Consider the following 19563-nt stretch of genomic DNA (forward strand, 5'->3'; position numbering starts at 1 on the left):
AGTATTTTATACAACATCTTAGACATTACTACAAATAAAATATTGTTTTTTTATCATTTAAAGTCAATCATAAATTTTATGTTTCTAATAAATTTACAGTTTCATTATTGAGCTTCGATATTACAATTATCTTTAAACTTTAAACATTTGATTAGATTGTACGATACCTTTAATAAATTTTAATAAATTAATAAATGTTACTTAATAGTCATATCATAAATCAATAATTTGAAGGTGAAAGTTATAGTTTTATACAATTCAAACCGAAGTTGCTTTATTTTTCTCCTTTATCTTCACAATCAACACTAATATGCCATTACATTTACATTTGCACATGTTTCACATGATGATATTTATTATTATCAACACTTAAATACTGGAATGAGAATTCATACTGAATTTGTATTATAAAATTATAAAAGATAAATTATTATTTACATTAAAGTTCATTGTAACGTATACTTGTAAAGGTATAATACATAATGTATAAAATAACTAATATGCAGTTAGGAACATAATAAATATTAGTACGGTTTTTAAAATACAATTATTTTTTAGAATTGCAACAAACAACTTGAATTTTTTTAAGGAGTTGGAAGGATTAATTTCCTAGATGAAGAGCAAACAAAATTTTTTTGTACATTACAGTTGGTCAGAATCGCGAAGAAAATAGTACCTAAAGATCATTTTTACCTTTTTATCTCTCACCCTGTAACGAAAATTTAAAAAATCCGTTTTGTAGATCTCTATCAGTTATACACATACTGAAAATTTCATCAAAAGCGGTTAACGTTGCTATGAGCTACAAACGATTAAAAATGATAAAAAATGGCAGATTTTTGCAATTTTATTTATTACTCTACGACTTGTAACCGTGATAACTCTACATTTTGATCATCTTTCGATGCCTATTGCTTGTTTCATCAAGCTGTGCTGCATCAACCGATTTCGATGAAATTTTCGTCATGTGTGTGAAGAATATAAATCTACAACACGAATTTTTTAAATTTTCGTTACAGATTCAGATAAAAAAGTTGTAAAAAATGACCTTAAATATTTTCTTCGCTATTCCGACCAACTGCAATTTTTTCACAAATGTTTTTAAATCTCGCCTAGTAAACTAATCCTTCTAGCTCCCCACAAAAGTTTAAGACTTTTGATCAAATTTTGAAAAAGTTATTCTGTTTTAAATAGTGTGCCAACATTTATGTTTCCAACTGTATACTTTTCCAACTATATACTTGTAAAACAATTCACGACATGTCTAAATAAAAATACATAAATACTTAAAAAATGTTTCTTAATCCAAAAAATTCACATCTTTAATATAAACAGTAAAAAAATATCAATACTTAATTAATGCTTATATTCTACGATATAAAACGAATCGAACTAAAAACTTAACATAACTAAAAACATAACAATTAATATTGATAAATTATTGTTACCTAAAAAGAAAAAACGGTTTTAATAATAACTGTGTAACATATTTATTAACTACAAAGCATTTGCCTCATTAATATTTTGTAAGTATACTTCTGTATTTTGTTTTCATTCTTGTGTACATGTAATTGATAACTAAAGATAATTAAATAAAATAGCTTATAATTAACGTAAATAAAACTATATTTATAGCTATAAACTATCTCTCTAAATACATATGTACTATTATTAACACATTGTATCAATACGTCTTGTGTTACCCGAATTACTCGGGGATGTATACAAATGTATTTAGATAAATCCCTCTGTCAGAAATGTGTTAAAATATACATATTTAAATTATATATATATATAATAAAAACAGTAATTTTTTAATGTTCAATCACTATGACTTACAATATTTTCTTAATCATTTGATGTTAAAACTTTACTTATGGTTACAATTGAATTAAATTTTCTATTGTGTATCTAAAGAATAAAAATTAGATATTATTATAATATTTCAATTTATGTAACTTTTATTCACCTTTACATCGCTTAAACCTACACTTTTATATACATATTTACTTATTTAATATATAATCACATTATTTTATACACTAGACAATGTAGCATACCTTTTCTATGTAATATGCATATTTCATTACATTGAAAATATGTAATATATATAATAAAATGATATTTTATAACTAAGGTTATTATTTATTACTGTCTTAATTAGAAAAAAAGGAAAAATAGTGAAATGAATTATAAATTATATCATAGTTAATTTCATTCACAAATCAAACTACATGTTGAAATGATCTATTTCAATGAAATTGTTATGACATCTTCATGACTCTTTGAGTATTTCACTTTTCTTTACAAAATTTAAAAAGTTTATGGAAGATGATTCATGTAAATTAGTTTATGATACTTTCCATTGATGACAACAATGAATGATGAGGAACTCTTCTCATATGTCTTAACAAATACTTTCTACTGCCGTAAGTTCTTTTACAATAATGACAAGGAAATCCAAGTCCATAATGATATGCTTCATGCCTGGACTTCATAACATCATAACATTTGTTATTACATATAGAACAGGTGGTTACTTCATGATCAGTATCAAAATGCATTTTACGAGATGTGGTATTAGAGAATCGTTTAGAACAATAAAAACATTGAAATGGTACTACAGGATCAAAATGTTTATGCTTAATATGTTCATCAAACTTTTTATACGTGTTTAGAATGTCACTGCAATGATGACACTTAAGCTCCATTGGTACAAATATAAACCGTTTTCCTTCATTAACAGAACACCAATGCTTATTCCATGCAATAGCATCAGGAAGACTAATTTTACAGTATCCACATAACAGTTGTGATCTTGAATGATGTTTATTAGTATGAATCTCGAGAGCTTTCTTAGTGTAAAATTTAGAACCACATACACAAATATTATATCTTTTAGCAAAATTTACTGTAACACTATTAGATTGTTTGCCAAGTTTTGACTTAACATCCTTTTTGTAAGATATATCATTTGGTTCTGTTTTCGTTTCTTGTTGCTTTTCTTCTTTGCACAAATTACTTACTATTTCACTTGAGGAACAAGAAATAATATCATTACAGGAATTGGTTTGTGAATCTTCTTCAATGTCAATATCAATATTTTCATCAGCAGATTGGATCTTCAAAATACTATGTTTCTCACTATATTTAGATAATTTTAGAACTTCATTAGACACATTAGAGTCTTTTGGATGATTGATATCTTGTAATTGTAAACTTGTAACATTATCTTCACTTGTATTATCTTTGTCAATAATTTCATAAGAATCATCCTTTTTCTTTATTGTTATGTTAATTCCAAGCCCAGAATCTCTACCAGAACCACTTCTTGTATCATATCGACTTTTTCTATTTACATTACTTTCTATTATTGGTTGCTTCACATCATTTGTAAAAGTACATGTTTTTTTATGCATAAACAATGTATAGGGATTACGAAATATTCTCCCACATAAACAAATATGTTTATGTTTGTCATAATATTTTATATCTGATATATTGTTACTCTTATTCTCATTTTGCAAAATTTTCTCTTTATTCTTATGGAATTCAGAATTATCATTATTTGTATATTCAAAAGGCGTGTGCATAGAACTGAATTTCGATTGTAAGTATATGGGAGAATTGAAATATCTGTTTCTGGATAAATGGAAATTCTCTTTCGTTTCTCCACGACTACGATGAATACGTATATGTTCATAAAAACTCCTCATTGTATAAATACCAAGGCATATGTCACATTGACGAGAGCCTTGCCTGCGTTTCCTGCATAATTTTCTTCTTTTATTTTGAATATCATGTTCTTTTGCAATAACTTTACCCACAGTTTCGTTTTCGTCATTAGAAAATTTTCTTTTTAATTTATTGCTTTTTAAGACAGTACATGTTTCATTTAAATTCTTTAACATAAAATCAGGGGATTCAATTTTATGATAATCAGTTAAGTGTTTTCTTATATTCCTTACAACCTGTTGACACAATGTGCATGTTGATAAAGCTGTAGAATTCCGTGTACAGATTACTTTTTCATTTTGTCTTACTTCTTTAGTTAATTTCTTTTCTTGTTCATTTTGTGTAGTTCCATTGATATGAATATCATTATTATTGCATACAAGACCATTAGATTTACTTCTTCTTGAGTGAAGATTTGGGACAACTGTATTATTATTATTTGATGACGACATATATTGTAATAATGAAGCCTCAGTATGTAATTTATTTTCACTTTTCTTTAATGAAACCTTTTCAAAATTATCTTCCTCTTTCTCAACAATATTAGGATCTTTTTCTTTCACTTTATCAGGATTTTTGAGATATCGTCTTGGTGCTATGTAAATACCATGTATTTTTTCTGAATGATATCTCAACCTCCGATTTTCAGTATATTGCCTTCCACATATAGAACAATGAAATAACTTTTTTTTGGATTTCACATAAAATTTAAAATTTGGCAATTCCGTGTTGTTGTTACCTAATACTGGTTGGTATTCGATATATAATGGTTTTGAAGTTGTTATTTCCGATGGCAGTGCATTAGATGTATCAATCTTAGTTGTACCTTGTACATTTTTTATAACTTTTAGTGTTTCCCATATTTTATCACATCTTTCAAGTAAAATAATGGGATCTTTTATTTTATATGGAATAGTCAAAGGAATTGGTGTTACCTCTCCTCTCTAAAATTATGAAACACATAAAAACAGTTATTATGTACATGAGTTTCTATTTCATTAATATTTTACTTAAATAAAATTTATATTGTTATAATAAATAGTGTAAAGTACAGTTTAACATCCTTCTTTATCTTTTACAATGTCATATTTACCATAACTTATAAAATTAAGTAGCTTAGTATAGTTTATATAACATTCTTCCATAAGTATTCTTAAATAAATGTATAATTATCTTAATGAATATTAATAAAATATGTGCTTCATAAAATAATATATCTAGTATGTTCAACGTTAAACTTAAAATTATTATTACATTATAAAATGATCATTTCTTTTATATTATGTACCAGGTAACAAAAACCAAATTTGAGATCACATCCATACGAGTATTCTATTCTCTCATATAATTTCATCCTCAAATCTTCAAACAATTTTTATTAATAAAAAATTATGTTATATATCAATATTTATGTATATATGTTTCTTAATATATTAATCTTCTTTTGAATTTTAATAATTCAAACGAATTGTAGTCAAATTTATATTATAAAAAAAATATTTACTCTGCAATAAAATATCACATTTACATTTTTATATAATACTGAAACATACAACTTATGTTATGACAAAAGATATGTAAATTTAAAATTCCCGCCATTAGCCAGCTAAGAAACAAGCTGATCATCCCCTTTCACAATACATAAATATGAAGTGTACTTTTTAATTATAATACCAAACCAAAATTTACTGAACTCTTTACAATAGTAAACTATCTTCATCTAACGATATATTTAGAACTAATTACATCTAAAAATATCTAGCTTATGTATCGAAAAAAAGAAGAAAAAAAGAAGAAAGTTATATATTTGAAAAAAATATATATATTAATAATTATTAATAATTATATAATTACTTACCACATTTGATGTATCTTCAATTAAATCAGTTGTACTAGAACATAGAGGTTCTACTTTAGGTACACATGTTAGTAATGGTTTATGTTCAAATTCTTCAATAAATTCATCATCTCCGTAATGTTCATCTTTCTGATCAGGAGATACGTTTTCGAACATTTTAATTTAAGAAGAAGGTTAAAACCTAAATAAAAATTTGAAGTCAATACATTCTGAATATAACCGTATATAAATCACACTAAACGAGCAGACATTTTATTTCCCCCATTTCACTGCTTATCACTTCCCTCCAAAACTATATATAATATGTAGTATTATACATATATGCACACTATAACATATAATAACAAATATATTATAATACTTATATTAAACAATTGGTAATAGTTATGCTAAGGTAAATAAACTTAGAATTTGAATAAAAGTAGTCACAGGATTGTTTTATTTTATATTGACTGAATTTTATATTACTATCTTGGAATCATCGCAAAAATAACAATACATTTAATATACAGATTACTTATGTATATATTATAATACAGTATTTAATATTTGGTTATACACATTTGAATGAAAGTTTCGTAAAACTCGATTGTATATGAATATGTAAGACATATTATATTAATTTGAGGTTAGTTTAAGACAAAAACATCCATCAATTATAATACATAATACCAACTTTTTCTTTGTTTGTATGTAATAAGATATAATACTGCATTTAACATGGAATTTATTTATTTACATAGGTTATGTAAACATTATGTAGACACAATAATTCTATTGTGTAATTTTTCCAATTCTTTTACATGTTTATTTCAATTTTCTTGGCTATTTAAATAATGAAATATTTAATGAAATATTGATATATGAATATTTTGACAATTTCAAATATGTATGTATTAATCTTTTTTTAAACATGTAATAATAAATAAAAGTATTTACTATTATATTTATTTATAGTACACAGCACAATTCAAGATGTAAAAAATAATATAAATTATTAACATGATTTAATGTATGAAATTTCGATAATAAACTTAATTTTGTATTTTTAATAAATTCTTATAACAATTTATATTAATAAATAATATTAGTTAATAAATGTAAGCATACTTTTATTAAGCAAGTTCGATAATAACCTAGGTACCATAACATAACAAATTTTTCAGTTTATTAAAATTGAAATTGTTAAGTTCGAATCTTTCCAAACACAACAAAAATACAAATATAATGAAATAGATATTTTTATAAACACTGATATTGTGTATTATCATACCAAACATGACGAATACGATCAAATTGTTCAGTGCCAGGCATTACAGATTGTAATTATTTTTATTTCATTTAATTTTGTTGCGCTATTTGTTAAATCTTTTACCCAAGGCACACAAAATAGTGGTTGCAAATTATATGTACATCTTAAAAAGGGATCCTTAAAACATTAGTCCGTCCCTGTTTGAGTCACATCATAAGACAACAACTCGGTGAATTCATTGAATGAGACCCAAATTATTTAGAAATATTAGAATTACAGCCATTTCTCAAAAACAGTATTTCACAAGACGTTTCAATCATACTACAGACATAAATAAACACAGTTATTCAACATATCTTTTTCACTGAACTAATAAGACAACTGACTGTCGCGTCAATAGGTTGGCGTTATGTTACAAATATATTTTTACAGTAAAGGTTTTTAAAATGTCAACAATTTTAACTTTACACAAGTATATAAAGCTAGATTACTTATCTAGGCTTTAGGTTCTCTAACATAAAAATTATATCTAGCTTCTGTACTTACATTAGCTGCTGCATCGATGTCAATGTTTCGACTGAGCTCCACACAATTTGGCATACGTTCACGAGTGTATTTTACAGTAGAATATGTACAAAAAATAAATTTTTCTTGGCAAAACTAATGCGTATTCAAACAAGAATCACTTGAAGACTTGTTTCGGGTTGAACTGAAATCTCAGATTTTCAATAATTGAAATTTTGGGGAGAATTTTCTTGAGCGTGTCGCTAGGAACGAGCCCACTTCTATATGTGATTGAAACTAGCAGCCCACTTGCTCCAAGCAGACTTTAGGCTGCGTCCCAACCTGTAGTTGCAGCCTCATGCCCTTTCAGTGAATTGGCTACTGTACATATAATTTACAATGTAATAAAATATTTACTATAATCTTCTTGAAGATCACATGATTGACAAAGCCGAAAAGGCCTAGTCTGTTAGGATGCAAAAAATATCATACCTATTTCGATATTGTGTCAGCCACAATTGGCTTCCTACTTTCACAAGTCACAGTATGACAATAATCTAGCGTCGTAATCAAAGCAAAAATATGAAAAAGCAGACAATTTGTTATTTTAACTTTCACTCGGTTATTTTACATATAGAACCGTTCAGTCTAGCTGAAAAGCTGTTTGTCTCTATTAACTCTACTAACCTCATAAAAGAGATCCTAAATGACGACAGAGAGGAATTAACGATAAAGGAGATAATATGATATAATATCAGAGAATTCAATTTTGCTTGGAGTTTAAGAGAAAATCAATATATCTGCGTGGTACATACACGTAGCCTGCGACACTCGCGCTGTAGACATCCGATCTGCTGCAATGATGATCTGCTGTGCACTTGAAGCACAATTATAACATTTCTTCAAGTTATAGATCATATCTGCTACATTAGAAAACCTCGTACTGAATTTGTTTAACATGGAAATTCGGTTAGCTTGAACTTTTCAATATTCAGCACAATTCAATGTAGGATACTAATCCCATTTAAGATGGATGATATTCGTTACTATGGATTTATGCAGCCACTTAAACCTAACTTAATTAAAAATGTTGATCTAGTACACCTAAGTAGTTTGTTAAAAATTTAGAAATATTACGAAATAAACATTTAACGTGTCTAAACTGTTTATATGACCGTGCCCTGTACTAATGTTAATGGCAATTTGACATAATATTTATACTATGCAGTACTAAACTTAATCCAATCTGAACTACTAAGATATTTCCTGGATGGGACAATTTAAGAATTAAAACGTGTATTACATGTTTACAATACATGATAAGATAAATGCATAATGGTTTATATTACAGTATTTAGCAAATACATAATACTTTATACCAAATACATGATAGTTTATATAAAATAGACAATAGTTCTTGTACAAATTCTATTACCAGAATTTCACCAATAAGGCTGGATGTCTTGAAATCTATAAACTATTAATGCCTTGTCACAAGTTAATTAAATATAACAATATGTTATGAAATATTATAATAACTTGTGCTATTAACAAAAATTAAATCCCTAAATCTTGTGCTGATTTCGTATTTGTTTTGTACTCGTCTCGTATTTCTGTTAATTTTGAAGATACATGTCAAAATGTGACTGTATAAAGAGAGTTGGATTTCTAAATTACATTTATTACTGCATTACATCTAAGAGAATCTGATTCTCATGACTTCACTATCGTGTCGGTTTTGTTTCTACAACAATCATATCGTTATAATTGCGACAAACAAGGTCATCCAAGTTGTATAACAGTAATTGCGCTGGATTTACTTAATTCTCTATAAAATTATTGCAATAATGAACATTTGTTTCCGGCAGTGTATATATAAAAGCACGAACATCTATTCACAGATGTCAGTATTTTCTAAGAAAAGATGTGTGTTCTTATTACTATTTTACTACTTGCTACTTGTGATCTATCTACATCAACTGAAATTTATAATAGAGGTGTTACAGTTTGTAAATGTAAATTTAGTGACGAAATTCTATGTGATAGATTTTTTAATAAAAAGTAGCATTTTGTTTAAATACTTAAATATATTTGCAAAAACTTGTATCTAAAGATTTCCTTATATAAAGTAATATTTATAAATTACTTATATATCTAGTAATACATTTTAATGCACTATCTCACAACTCAGGAGAAATACTTTTCTTATTTCAGAAAATAATAGATTACAAATAGGTTTCCAAAATGCTAAATTTTTTCTGGAGATACAAGATTGGCTGTTTAAATTAAAAAACCAAATTCACGAACGACTATTTGGATTAACAACTACGTCAGCGCCTCCTTTGACAATTGAAATATTAAACATAGATAAGTTTGAATTACAAAAGGCAATAAAAAATCATGGATGGCATCTGTTAAATTTATGTAAATAAAGATTATTGCGTAATACTAAGTCTATAATTTTTTTTATAAATTTCATGAATATTACAGTAGAAAATTAGAATAAAAATAAACAGTAGATTAATGAAGATTAAACATAAATTATCTTTTGCTATAATGTGTTAACGTTAATTATTATATCATTAATATTTCTTTAGTTTAATTCATACAAATTTTTATAAATTGTAGCCATCTTATCTTTTGACCCTAATCAAGACTGGGGATTCCGTATTGGTGACTGGTATTTTATACAAAAAGGATTTAATCACAATGGATATGAAGATAGTTCTGATGAATTAAATTTTCAAACGCCAAGTACCATTGAGCCAAAAGACACGACTAAAATAGAGACTGAACAGATTTTTGACTTTACAAATGCTCCAGAAGTTACGGAATCATCGCAAACGATTTCATCTATAACCACACCTGTGACGCAACAAATTGATCCGCAAACAACGATACGAAACACTGAACAGATTGATTCTTCCGAGAGCTCATTATTAACAATGAAAGGGTTGGAAGAGAGTGAAACCGATAGCGACTTTGTTCACAAAGGGTCTGTAGAAGTTCTTATGGGATAATATAATATTTTATGTCAACACATAACAACATCTCGTAATTTCTTTAAATCCGGCATTTTTATTAAATTGGTCATTTTTATATGAAAATATACATTCATGTTATTAGAATATGTTTGTATATCATACAATGTTCTCACAGTGCTTATAGATAAAATGTTATATAAACAGTGAGGTATAATAGAAAAGGGTACTAAAATGAAATGTTTCCATCGAGAAGAGTACACTTTTATTCCATAAAATTTATTATAATTATCTGGGGCAATAAATGATTATAATAATTTTTACGTCCCTGTTGAACAAATCGTGGCCCTTCATGATGTCTTATGGATTTACTGTAATAAAAAAAAAAAAAATGTCAGTAAAATGTTCAATTTCAACATTAATTACCATTACACCCCAAACATGCAAAAATGTTCTACTTCTACTAGAAGCATGAATCAGAATAACAATAAATACATATTACTACTGTAGGAGATCTTCAATATAGGATTAAGTGTTCTTATTTTACTTAGTTCTCTAATGTCTTTTTATCTTGCACTTATTCTTAAATAATGATAATACAAGTAATATATACATAAGATCTACCTTTTAGACATTACTGAAATATAATATGTAAGATTCTGTTAAATGTCCCTAAATTTTAAGGCAAAGAGTTAATAATAACTTTAATTGTATCAAAACTAATAATTCTATAATAAACTACAGTTAAAAATAGTTAACACATGATTGGAAAATATATGGACAATTTTTAATTCTAAATTATTCTACGAGAAATTAATAAGAATGTGGGAAGAGAAGCAATTGTTACAATACATGAAATATACAGGAATCCAATTAAACTATACTACAGGAATTCAATTAAAATTCATATTACATAAGGAAGATCACAACATAGAATATATTTAACCAAATCTAGAAAGGAAGAAACCAAGAAAACATAAAAAGAAAACTGAAACTTAGAAGTTTGCATGCTGACCATATATGAGCATCATAATTAAGTTCCCTCTTCAAGCTTGTAGTACAAATGATGACCATTTGACTACTTCCTTCCCTAGAATGCAAATAAAAAGCGTATACCACTGAATAGCATGCAAAAATTATATGTGTTTCTTCTACATATAACCAAATTATATATATTATATAATATTTTATATGTATATTTTACACATATAATTGTAAAAAATTTATTGTATCCAAATTATATAATAGTTACATTATTAATTCACAAATCCAGTTTCTCAGTATCATAATAATTTATTTTTATACTATAGAAATAATATAAAAATACATTTACATAATTTGAAACTAGTTAAAAACTATTTAATCAAATCAATATAAAACAATTTCATTGTCATACTTAGTGTAAAATTAAAATACTTTATATTTTACTAAAAAACTAGATATGTGTTAATATTACTATTATCTGTATTTCTTTTTCATGTTTAAAAATTTTTATGTTTAAAAATGTTTTTGATTATGTAGATATATACATTATCTGCTCAGTTCAAATATTATAAAACTGAGTTGAAGAGAATGAATTCATAAATTTAATTAATAGTATGTTCCTCTAAAAAATTTACATATTAGTTAGAAGGTATAACTGATGAAAAATGAAAATGCAGAATTAAAATCTAAATAAACATAAAATTTTTTTTCATTAACAATAATTTTAATCATTTTTAATTTATATTTAATTTTTTAATTTAATTTAATATTTAATTTTTGTTTATTATATTGCTTTTCTCAATGATTGAAATTTGTAATGATAAGATTTGTCAATGAATATTTTAATAAAATGTTTTAAATTAAATATTCATTGAATCCAAAAATATATCCAAAGAAGAATTGGTTTAAGTATTAGGTTGTCTTGTTGAAAGTGTCTTTCTTTTACAGACTCATCTTTTACAACAATGTATCTTTATACAAACATGAAACCTAATCTATCAAACATTGTGATCTTTATCTTGATAGAACAAAATGGATCATACATAATTCGATAAAATAATATAAAATAAAAAATGTTACGCGTCCATTATTTCCTTAAAAAACAAAAGAAACTTTTCGAATGACCTAATATATATATATATATATAATAATCCAGTGTATATTGAAGTTCAATGGAAGTATGAATAAGAAATTTATGCAAATCAATATCATTTTGCAGCTGACAAAAATTAATAAAAAAAAAAATATATATATATATATATATGTATTTATCAGATCCTATTAAAATATTTAAATTGAAATAAAATTACAAACAAATAATATATATACAAACGTTATCATCAAATAAATATATATTGTCATCTCCAAATCATTTAAATTATTGCCATCGCTAAATTATTTTATATTATCAAAAATTTTAATAAACTATTTGAATACTTATTAATTATATTATGAATGTAATGACATTAAGTAAAGGGTATTACTTAAAGATAATAATGAATTGAAAAATAGATATAGTATTATCTTACCTTTTTAGATGCAGCTCCTACTTTACTCTTCTTTGTACCCCTAACCTTCTTCATTCTGTTTTTACGTTCCTTTCGCTGCTTTCTTGTTTGTTTTTGTTTTTCAAATAGTCCATGCCTAGCTAACCTGTATTTAGGTTCAAATTTTTTTGCAAAATCCAATGTATCATAGATCAGTGCAAATCCAGTTGATTTGCCACCACCAAAATTAGTTTGGAAACCAAACACAAAAACTACATCCGGCATAACTTTGTACATTTTAGCTAATTTTTCACGTATTTCTGTTTTTCGTACTGATGAATGTCCTGGATGAAATACATCCACTACCTATAAAAAAACATTGTTTTATGAGTACAAAAAGATAGATGAATATTAATTGTAATAATAATAGAAATTTCTATCTTTATTCATTATTAGTTGAAGTGTTGAGATAATATACACATAAATAGCACAATACACTTTCACATGTGACAAGACAGCAAAAGACAAAAGTCCAAAGAAATGTTATTTCAACTAAAAATAAATAATAAATATTAATATACAAACATACCATTTGTTTTCGGCATAATAACCGATTGCTCATGAATTTTCTGGTTCTAATCGTAACAGCACCTTCCGTCTGAAATAAAGAACAATAATCCAATTTCAAGGTTATGTTTTGTTTTTCATTATCTTCATTACAATTATATTGTCTTACATAAAGATGTTTAAAAAGATATAAAAAACATTTAATTTCATAATTTCACTTTTGTATTTAAACAAAATATTTCTGTTTACATTTTATTCTTCATTTATAGTGTTGTACCATTAATGAAGATGTCACGCTATAATAATATAAATGTTAGATATTGGTAGAGGTGGTATCAAGGAATTATATTTGTAAAAAACTGAGTAATTATACATCATTGATAACATTTTAAGAAAATATTCCATATTTTGTTCAACGATTAATTAATAGTTTTGAGATACAAAATACATACCATTTTGCTTGATTACGGTACCGCCAGCAAAAGAATTGTTACGGAAACGTGCAGCGCGATCTATAATCTATCCAACGAGACACGACTCTCGAATGTTACTAGTCAGCAGTCAATGGTTACAACCGCGGCAATCGAATTTTGTTTACGTTTACTGCTTCGTTTCGTTGAACAGACTATACATATTACCAAATATACCGTCACAATTATTCTATGTAACAATGCAAAATTTTTCTTTTTGTATTAACTGCATAATTAAACAAAATAATTATTTAAGATGTTATACAATATTATTAAGTATTTTAGATGATATGTAATTATTAAAAACCAGAGTAATGTAACATTTTCTTTGTTTAGACTTTAAATTTTATTAAAATATCTAGAAACTTTCAATAAGTATTTAAAACAGTTTTACCACATTACTTTATAATAAAATACTATTTACTTAAAATAGTATTACTTTTAATATTATTAAAAATAAAGAAATATTTTTAAAAAGTGTTGTTCGTATATTTGGATTTTTGAATTTGTATTTTACTATAAGCAAAATTAAAAATTTTTTTAATTAAAATTTTTTTTATTTCACTGCAATTTCAAATCATATAGAAATTGTGTAATATTAATTTGTGAATTTCTTTGTTTTCACGTACATGAACTAATTATTTACTACTTTATCGATGAAGTACTGGGACAAATACCCATGAGACTCTTAGGAAGACCGTAATTGCATTTGGCGCTGACTGCAATTCTTCGACCATCTGATTGGTTCTCTTCCGTGTAACGTCCATTACTCTCCTAGGAAGTTTCGAGAACGGGTACGGTACGAGCAGTAATATTGGTGAGAGTTCTATACGCTTACAACCGTTCGTCAAATTGTATTACGTGGAGTGGGACGAGCGTTAACAGCACACGAATATTTTGCACGAGTAGCTTTCTTTCTGCTAGTACAGGTAAGACTGAACACAAATAATCGTGAGGTTCAAAATATTTTAGAAAATATGTCCAAACGGATAGAATTTTCATGGTTGAATCGTGCGATCGATTATGAACTCGCGAAATTTTCTCGAGGTAGGAATTCGCATAGCGGTAACGTGTAGAGTCAATTTATGGTATAGCATGAGAATATTATGGAATATTGTAGCAATTTTCAGAACATTTTACTGATTCGGGAATTTAAAGTGGGTGTTTGGATGTTGAATAATAGTTCTATGCTTGTTGAAGCATATTGTATATTACGAAATACTCGTCAATAAGTTTTATCATAGTACAAGTCGTGCTCGTCCATGACTCGCACTTTAACGTTGAAAAATGGTGGATGTTCCCCTATTGCCTTTCTCGTTCGTGTCAATACCAAACGTGGTTGAAGTTGCAGAGTATAATCTGTCATTTAAGACGTAATAAGTTCTAATTACATCTCCAATTTCACTTGTACCATTTAAATTGGAAGATAATGCTAATTTTTTTTTTGCTTTGGAAAATCATTATTTTGTCCTTTATTACTCTTTTGTTACTCAATTTTTTACCGGCAGTCCAAACCTCCAGTATCTGCGTATGTATATGTGTATATACATGTATACGTTAATAGAAGGATCTAGAAAGTGTAGTGTTCTTTGTTCCCGATACGACAAACACTGCGTTAGATTGGACCGAGGTTTTAATTTTCTTTTTTATGTCAATTAATTATATTTTATCATCTTAAAATATCATGTCGTCGCCATTTTGAAACGAAACACGCACATGGATACAATTTGCTGGATTTTTCTACGAGCCTATTAATACACTTTAAAGACTTCTCTACGTTAATTATAACATTTTTATTCAGCTTTAAGTCGATTATAAAGATCTCTCAAGTTTTAAATAATTTTTCTTTTTCATCTTATATATATACTTCTAATTATGTTATATCGATATTAAAATTAGAAGTATTTGAAGTTCAAGGTCATTACTCGTAATTTGCATGTTTAAAACGTGTATACGTATATAAATATCAATAATATATTTTAGTATTTTGATCTTAAGTTATCTATCTCAAAAACAATGAAAAAATATAAAATTCTTTTTCTTCAACCTTTTGCGTTTATCTATACTTAATGAATTTTAATGCAAATACATAATGACTTCGTGGTACATGCATCAGGGACATACATACGTCCCTAAATTGCATAACGATTAGCCTCTCAATTTGGTGTTTGACTTTTCATGTTGTATTTTTTTCATCGTGCATCTGTGTAATATTTTATAAATATAATTAAATAAATAATCATCTAATAAAAAAGTATAGTTTATAACTGTGTGATACTTTTACTATACTTCATAAAACTATTGTAACAGATATTAATACAAAACTATTTTTGATGTTTAATACGGTGTAATATACATGGATTTAATTACATTTCCATATATAAATTGACATACTATATGTGTATTTACCTGCAATTTTATTTTATTAGATATACGTATTATCAATTATAATAAATATCGATTCATATTTTATTATTTTGAAATAATTTTGTTTTAAAAGAAAATGTACATTTATTGTTATGTATATAACTGGTCTGCTACATAAAATTAAGTATTTAATATGAAATACATAGTATGTATTTTGTACTGAATTTATGCATATTAATGTGGAAAGAAAATTATACAGATAATGCTAATTTTTATAATGAATAATGAATTACATATTTATGTTATTCAAGTTGAGGAATATTTCTATACTAGAATAACCAGCCTCTAACATATATCTAAATATATTATATATAAATAATTAGTATAAATAATGAATAATAAAATCTAATATAATATATACAATAAACATTATAACATTAATTTTATCAATAGTACTAACATATTCTTAATAATTGTAAAGAAGAAAACGAAAAAACCAAAACATTATTTTGATATGTTTAATAGTTCGTGTTAAAGTAAATATCGATAAGTGATTATAAAGACATTAAATATGTAAAAACAATAGATAATTAAAATGCAAAATTATAATATTTTCTCTTTATTTGATCTTTAGCAGGAGCAATATAATTACAATTGAAGATCGCCCAAAGAAAATAATTCAATAAAAATGGTAAAAGAAACTACGTTTTATGATGTTTTGGGTGTGAAACCTGGATGTACACAGGAAGATTTGAAAAAGGCTTACAGAAAACTTGCTTTAAAGTATCACCCTGATAAAAATCCTAATGAAGGAGAAAAAGTTCGTATTTTTAATGTAACAATATGCTAAAGATTCTAATTGAATGTTATAAAACAAAAGTTTGACTATTAAATTTAATTCTCACATTACAGTTCAAACAAATCTCACAAGCGTATGAAGTATTGTCGAATCCGGAAAAGAAGAGAATTTATGATCAAGGCGGGGAACAAGCTTTAAAAGAAGGTGGTGGAGGAGGCAATGTGTTCTCTTCGCCAATGGATATCTTTGATATGTTCTTTGGTGGAGGTTTTGGTGGAAGGGGTCGTAGGAGAGAACGCAAGGGTCAAGATGTTATACATCACTTATCTGTTTCGCTAGAAGAATTGTATAAAGGAACCGTACGCAAGTTAGCTTTACAGAAAAATGTCATTTGTGATAAGTGCGAAGGTACATATTATATAGTAATATTTATTAAAGGTGTTTTGAACATGTGAAATGAAATGTTGCACATCAAAATATTTTTATCAGGTATTGGTGGGAAGAAAGGTTCTGTGGAACAATGTACAACATGTCATGGTTCTGGTATGCAAGTTCAAATACAGCAACTAGGACCTGGAATGCTACAGCATCTGCAAAGTATATGTCCAGACTGTAAAGGTCAAGGAGACCGTATTAATCCACGTGATCGCTGCAAACAATGTGGCGGCAGAAAAACCATTAGAGATAGGAAGATTTTGGAAGTTCATGTCGACCCAGGTATGGTACATAACCAGAGGATTGTTTTCGCTGGAGAAGGTGACCAAGAACCAGATTACGAGCCAGGAGATATTATGATTGTTCTTGAAGAGAAAGAACACGAAATTTTTAAGTTAGTATTTTATATAATTGTTACGTTTAACATTATTACATTTAACAGTATTGTATCATATTTGGATTATAATGCTTGTTAATTATATTATTTTAGGCGTTCGCGTCACGATTTAATTATGAGGATGCAATTGGAGCTTGTAGAAGCTCTTTGTGGGTTCCAGAAAGTAATTCGCACTTTAGACGGGAGAGACTTAGTAATAACTTCATATCCTGGATCTGTTGTAAAACATGGAGACTTAAAGTGCATTCTAAATGAGGGAATGCCGATTTACAAAGATCCTTTCACACATGGCAGGCTTATAATTCAATTTGTAGTGAATTTCCCGAAATCTACGGACCCGTCTGTCATTTCAACACTCGAACAATGTTTACCACCAAGAGAAGAGGTTATAATTCCAGAGGGAGCAGAAGATTGCTCTCTTATGGACTTGGATCCAGATCAAGAAGTGAAGCGAAGAGAACAACGACAAGCGTATGAGGAAGACGAAGGAGGTTCTTCCGGAGTTCAATGTGCCACGAATTAATTCAATTACATCAATCCACAATAAATATGATCATTCTTTCATTTTAAACTTTTGTCCCATTCGCTCGATTCTGAATCATATGTATTAACAGAAGGACGAAAAAATGCGGACACATAACAGTTTTTCAAGACAGACGACAAAAACTTGAGAAAAATGTTTAGATAAGTGCACGACTGTGAAACTTACACCTGCGGAATCACTATTGATTCTGGTATAAAGATCACATACACAAATACTGAATTGTATAGGAGACCTTTAAACGCTGTTGATGGTACATTTATTATCACTTCTGAATTAAACTATAAATTCTGGTGAAAGCTGGTAAACTGGTTACAAATTACTTCATCGCTTGCTGTAGAAAAGTATTTAAAGAGATGTACTTATCAGTAAGCAGAGTGATAAGGAAAATTGAATTTATTCAACAATTTGTGACGTCGTGTAACGTTAATAACGAAAGCAAAACATAATCAAGTACATCGTATAACGCTGAACGTTCTGATTACTTTCTGCTATTTGTGAATATCTTTCTGTTTAAGTTTTCGACTTTCATCGATACGCGCATACTGCGAATGCGAGAAATAAAGTTAGACAGTCGAACAAAATTAGTAATTAATCTGTATTCGCATATTCCTTGAAATTCTTTAAATTATTAGTATTTTATTACAATACAAGCTTCTGGAATTTAAATCGATGTCTATATTAGTAATATGACGATCGTGAAAATAGTATGAAATATCGATGAACACATTTATTATAACAGAAATAAAATGTAATCTTGATCTATAGACTTCAAAATTACTTTTTTTTTCAGTGGTACATTATTCCATTACATGTAGGTAGTGTTTAATATTTGTTTATAGTCTCATATAGTGACATATGACGATATTAAAAAAAAAATCTTGTTTATTCAAAATACAGTTCGTGGAAAAAATGTGGTTCCTGTGTGTGTATAACTGGACTTATACCTGCGCGTATTCATTATCTGTTGTAATAAAAAACAAGATTTGTGCGTTCTAGTATTTATTTATAACCATAATACTGGAACTGAAAGTAAAAAGTATAATTTCAGAAAATGCATTCAATAACGTTATAAAAAAGTTGCTCTTTTTAATATATAATATATTTCATTAAAATTGAATAATGCGCGTAAACAACTGTCCATTTTAATGATCGTACGGCTGCATTAAATTAAACACGCCTTCAA

The 19563-nt window shown here is 27.0% G+C and overlaps 4 protein-coding genes across 8 annotated transcripts; 2 read left to right on the top strand and 2 right to left on the bottom strand.

Annotated features, from left to right (window-relative positions):
• Positions 1-257: 257 nt before the first annotated feature.
• On the bottom strand, positions 258-9274 carry LOC126914148 (uncharacterized). 4 transcript variants are annotated; one of them, XM_050717678.1, is made up of 5 exons: positions 8037-9274; positions 7842-7906; positions 7392-7730; positions 5594-5774; positions 258-4679 (listed from the first exon to the last, which is right to left on the bottom strand). In XM_050717678.1, exons 4-5 carry the CDS (start codon positions 5747-5749, stop codon positions 2346-2348), a joined length of 2490 nt encoding a protein of 829 aa, XP_050573635.1. In that variant the 5' UTR covers positions 5750-5774; positions 7392-7730; positions 7842-7906; positions 8037-9274; the 3' UTR covers positions 258-2345. The 4 variants fall into 4 exon arrangements, with proteins under 4 accessions (XP_050573635.1, XP_050573637.1, XP_050573636.1 ...); XM_050717680.1 differs by lacking the exon at positions 7842-7906 and having other exon boundaries at positions 8165-9274; XM_050717679.1 differs by lacking the exon at positions 7842-7906.
• LOC126914159 (uncharacterized) lies at positions 9259-10399 on the top strand. Its single transcript, XM_050717753.1, has 3 exons — positions 9259-9346; positions 9564-9773; positions 9978-10399. The coding sequence occupies exons 1-3, from the start codon at positions 9274-9276 to the stop codon at positions 10367-10369; spliced, it is 675 nt and encodes a 224-aa protein (XP_050573710.1). The 5' UTR covers positions 9259-9273; the 3' UTR covers positions 10370-10399.
• Positions 10400-10572: 173 nt separating this feature from the next.
• LOC126914167 (40S ribosomal protein S24) lies at positions 10573-13961 on the bottom strand. Of its 2 annotated transcripts, XR_007709592.1 has the most exons (5): positions 13821-13961; positions 13391-13459; positions 12844-13167; positions 11346-11420; positions 10573-10701 (listed from the first exon to the last, which is right to left on the bottom strand). XR_007709592.1 is itself a non-coding variant. In XM_050717765.1 (4 exons), the coding sequence occupies exons 1-4, from the start codon at positions 13821-13823 to the stop codon at positions 10699-10701; spliced, it is 399 nt and encodes a 132-aa protein (XP_050573722.1). In that variant the 5' UTR covers positions 13824-13957; the 3' UTR covers positions 10573-10698. The 2 variants fall into 2 exon arrangements, 1 of the variants encoding a protein (XP_050573722.1); XM_050717765.1 differs by lacking the exon at positions 11346-11420 and having other exon boundaries at positions 13821-13957.
• Positions 13962-14598: 637 nt separating this feature from the next.
• Positions 14599-19368, top strand: LOC126914156 (dnaJ homolog subfamily A member 1). Its single transcript, XM_050717747.1, has 5 exons — positions 14599-14767; positions 16840-17025; positions 17118-17412; positions 17494-17833; positions 17930-19368. Exons 2-5 carry the CDS (start codon positions 16894-16896, stop codon positions 18357-18359), a joined length of 1197 nt encoding a protein of 398 aa, XP_050573704.1. The 5' UTR covers positions 14599-14767; positions 16840-16893; the 3' UTR covers positions 18360-19368.
• The last annotated feature ends 195 nt before the right edge of the window (positions 19369-19563 follow it).

The sequence above is a fragment of the Bombus affinis genome, chromosome 3 (genome assembly GCF_024516045.1).
Source record: "Bombus affinis isolate iyBomAffi1 chromosome 3, iyBomAffi1.2, whole genome shotgun sequence".
In the NCBI taxonomy this organism is placed as follows: domain Eukaryota; kingdom Metazoa; phylum Arthropoda; class Insecta; order Hymenoptera; family Apidae; genus Bombus; species Bombus affinis.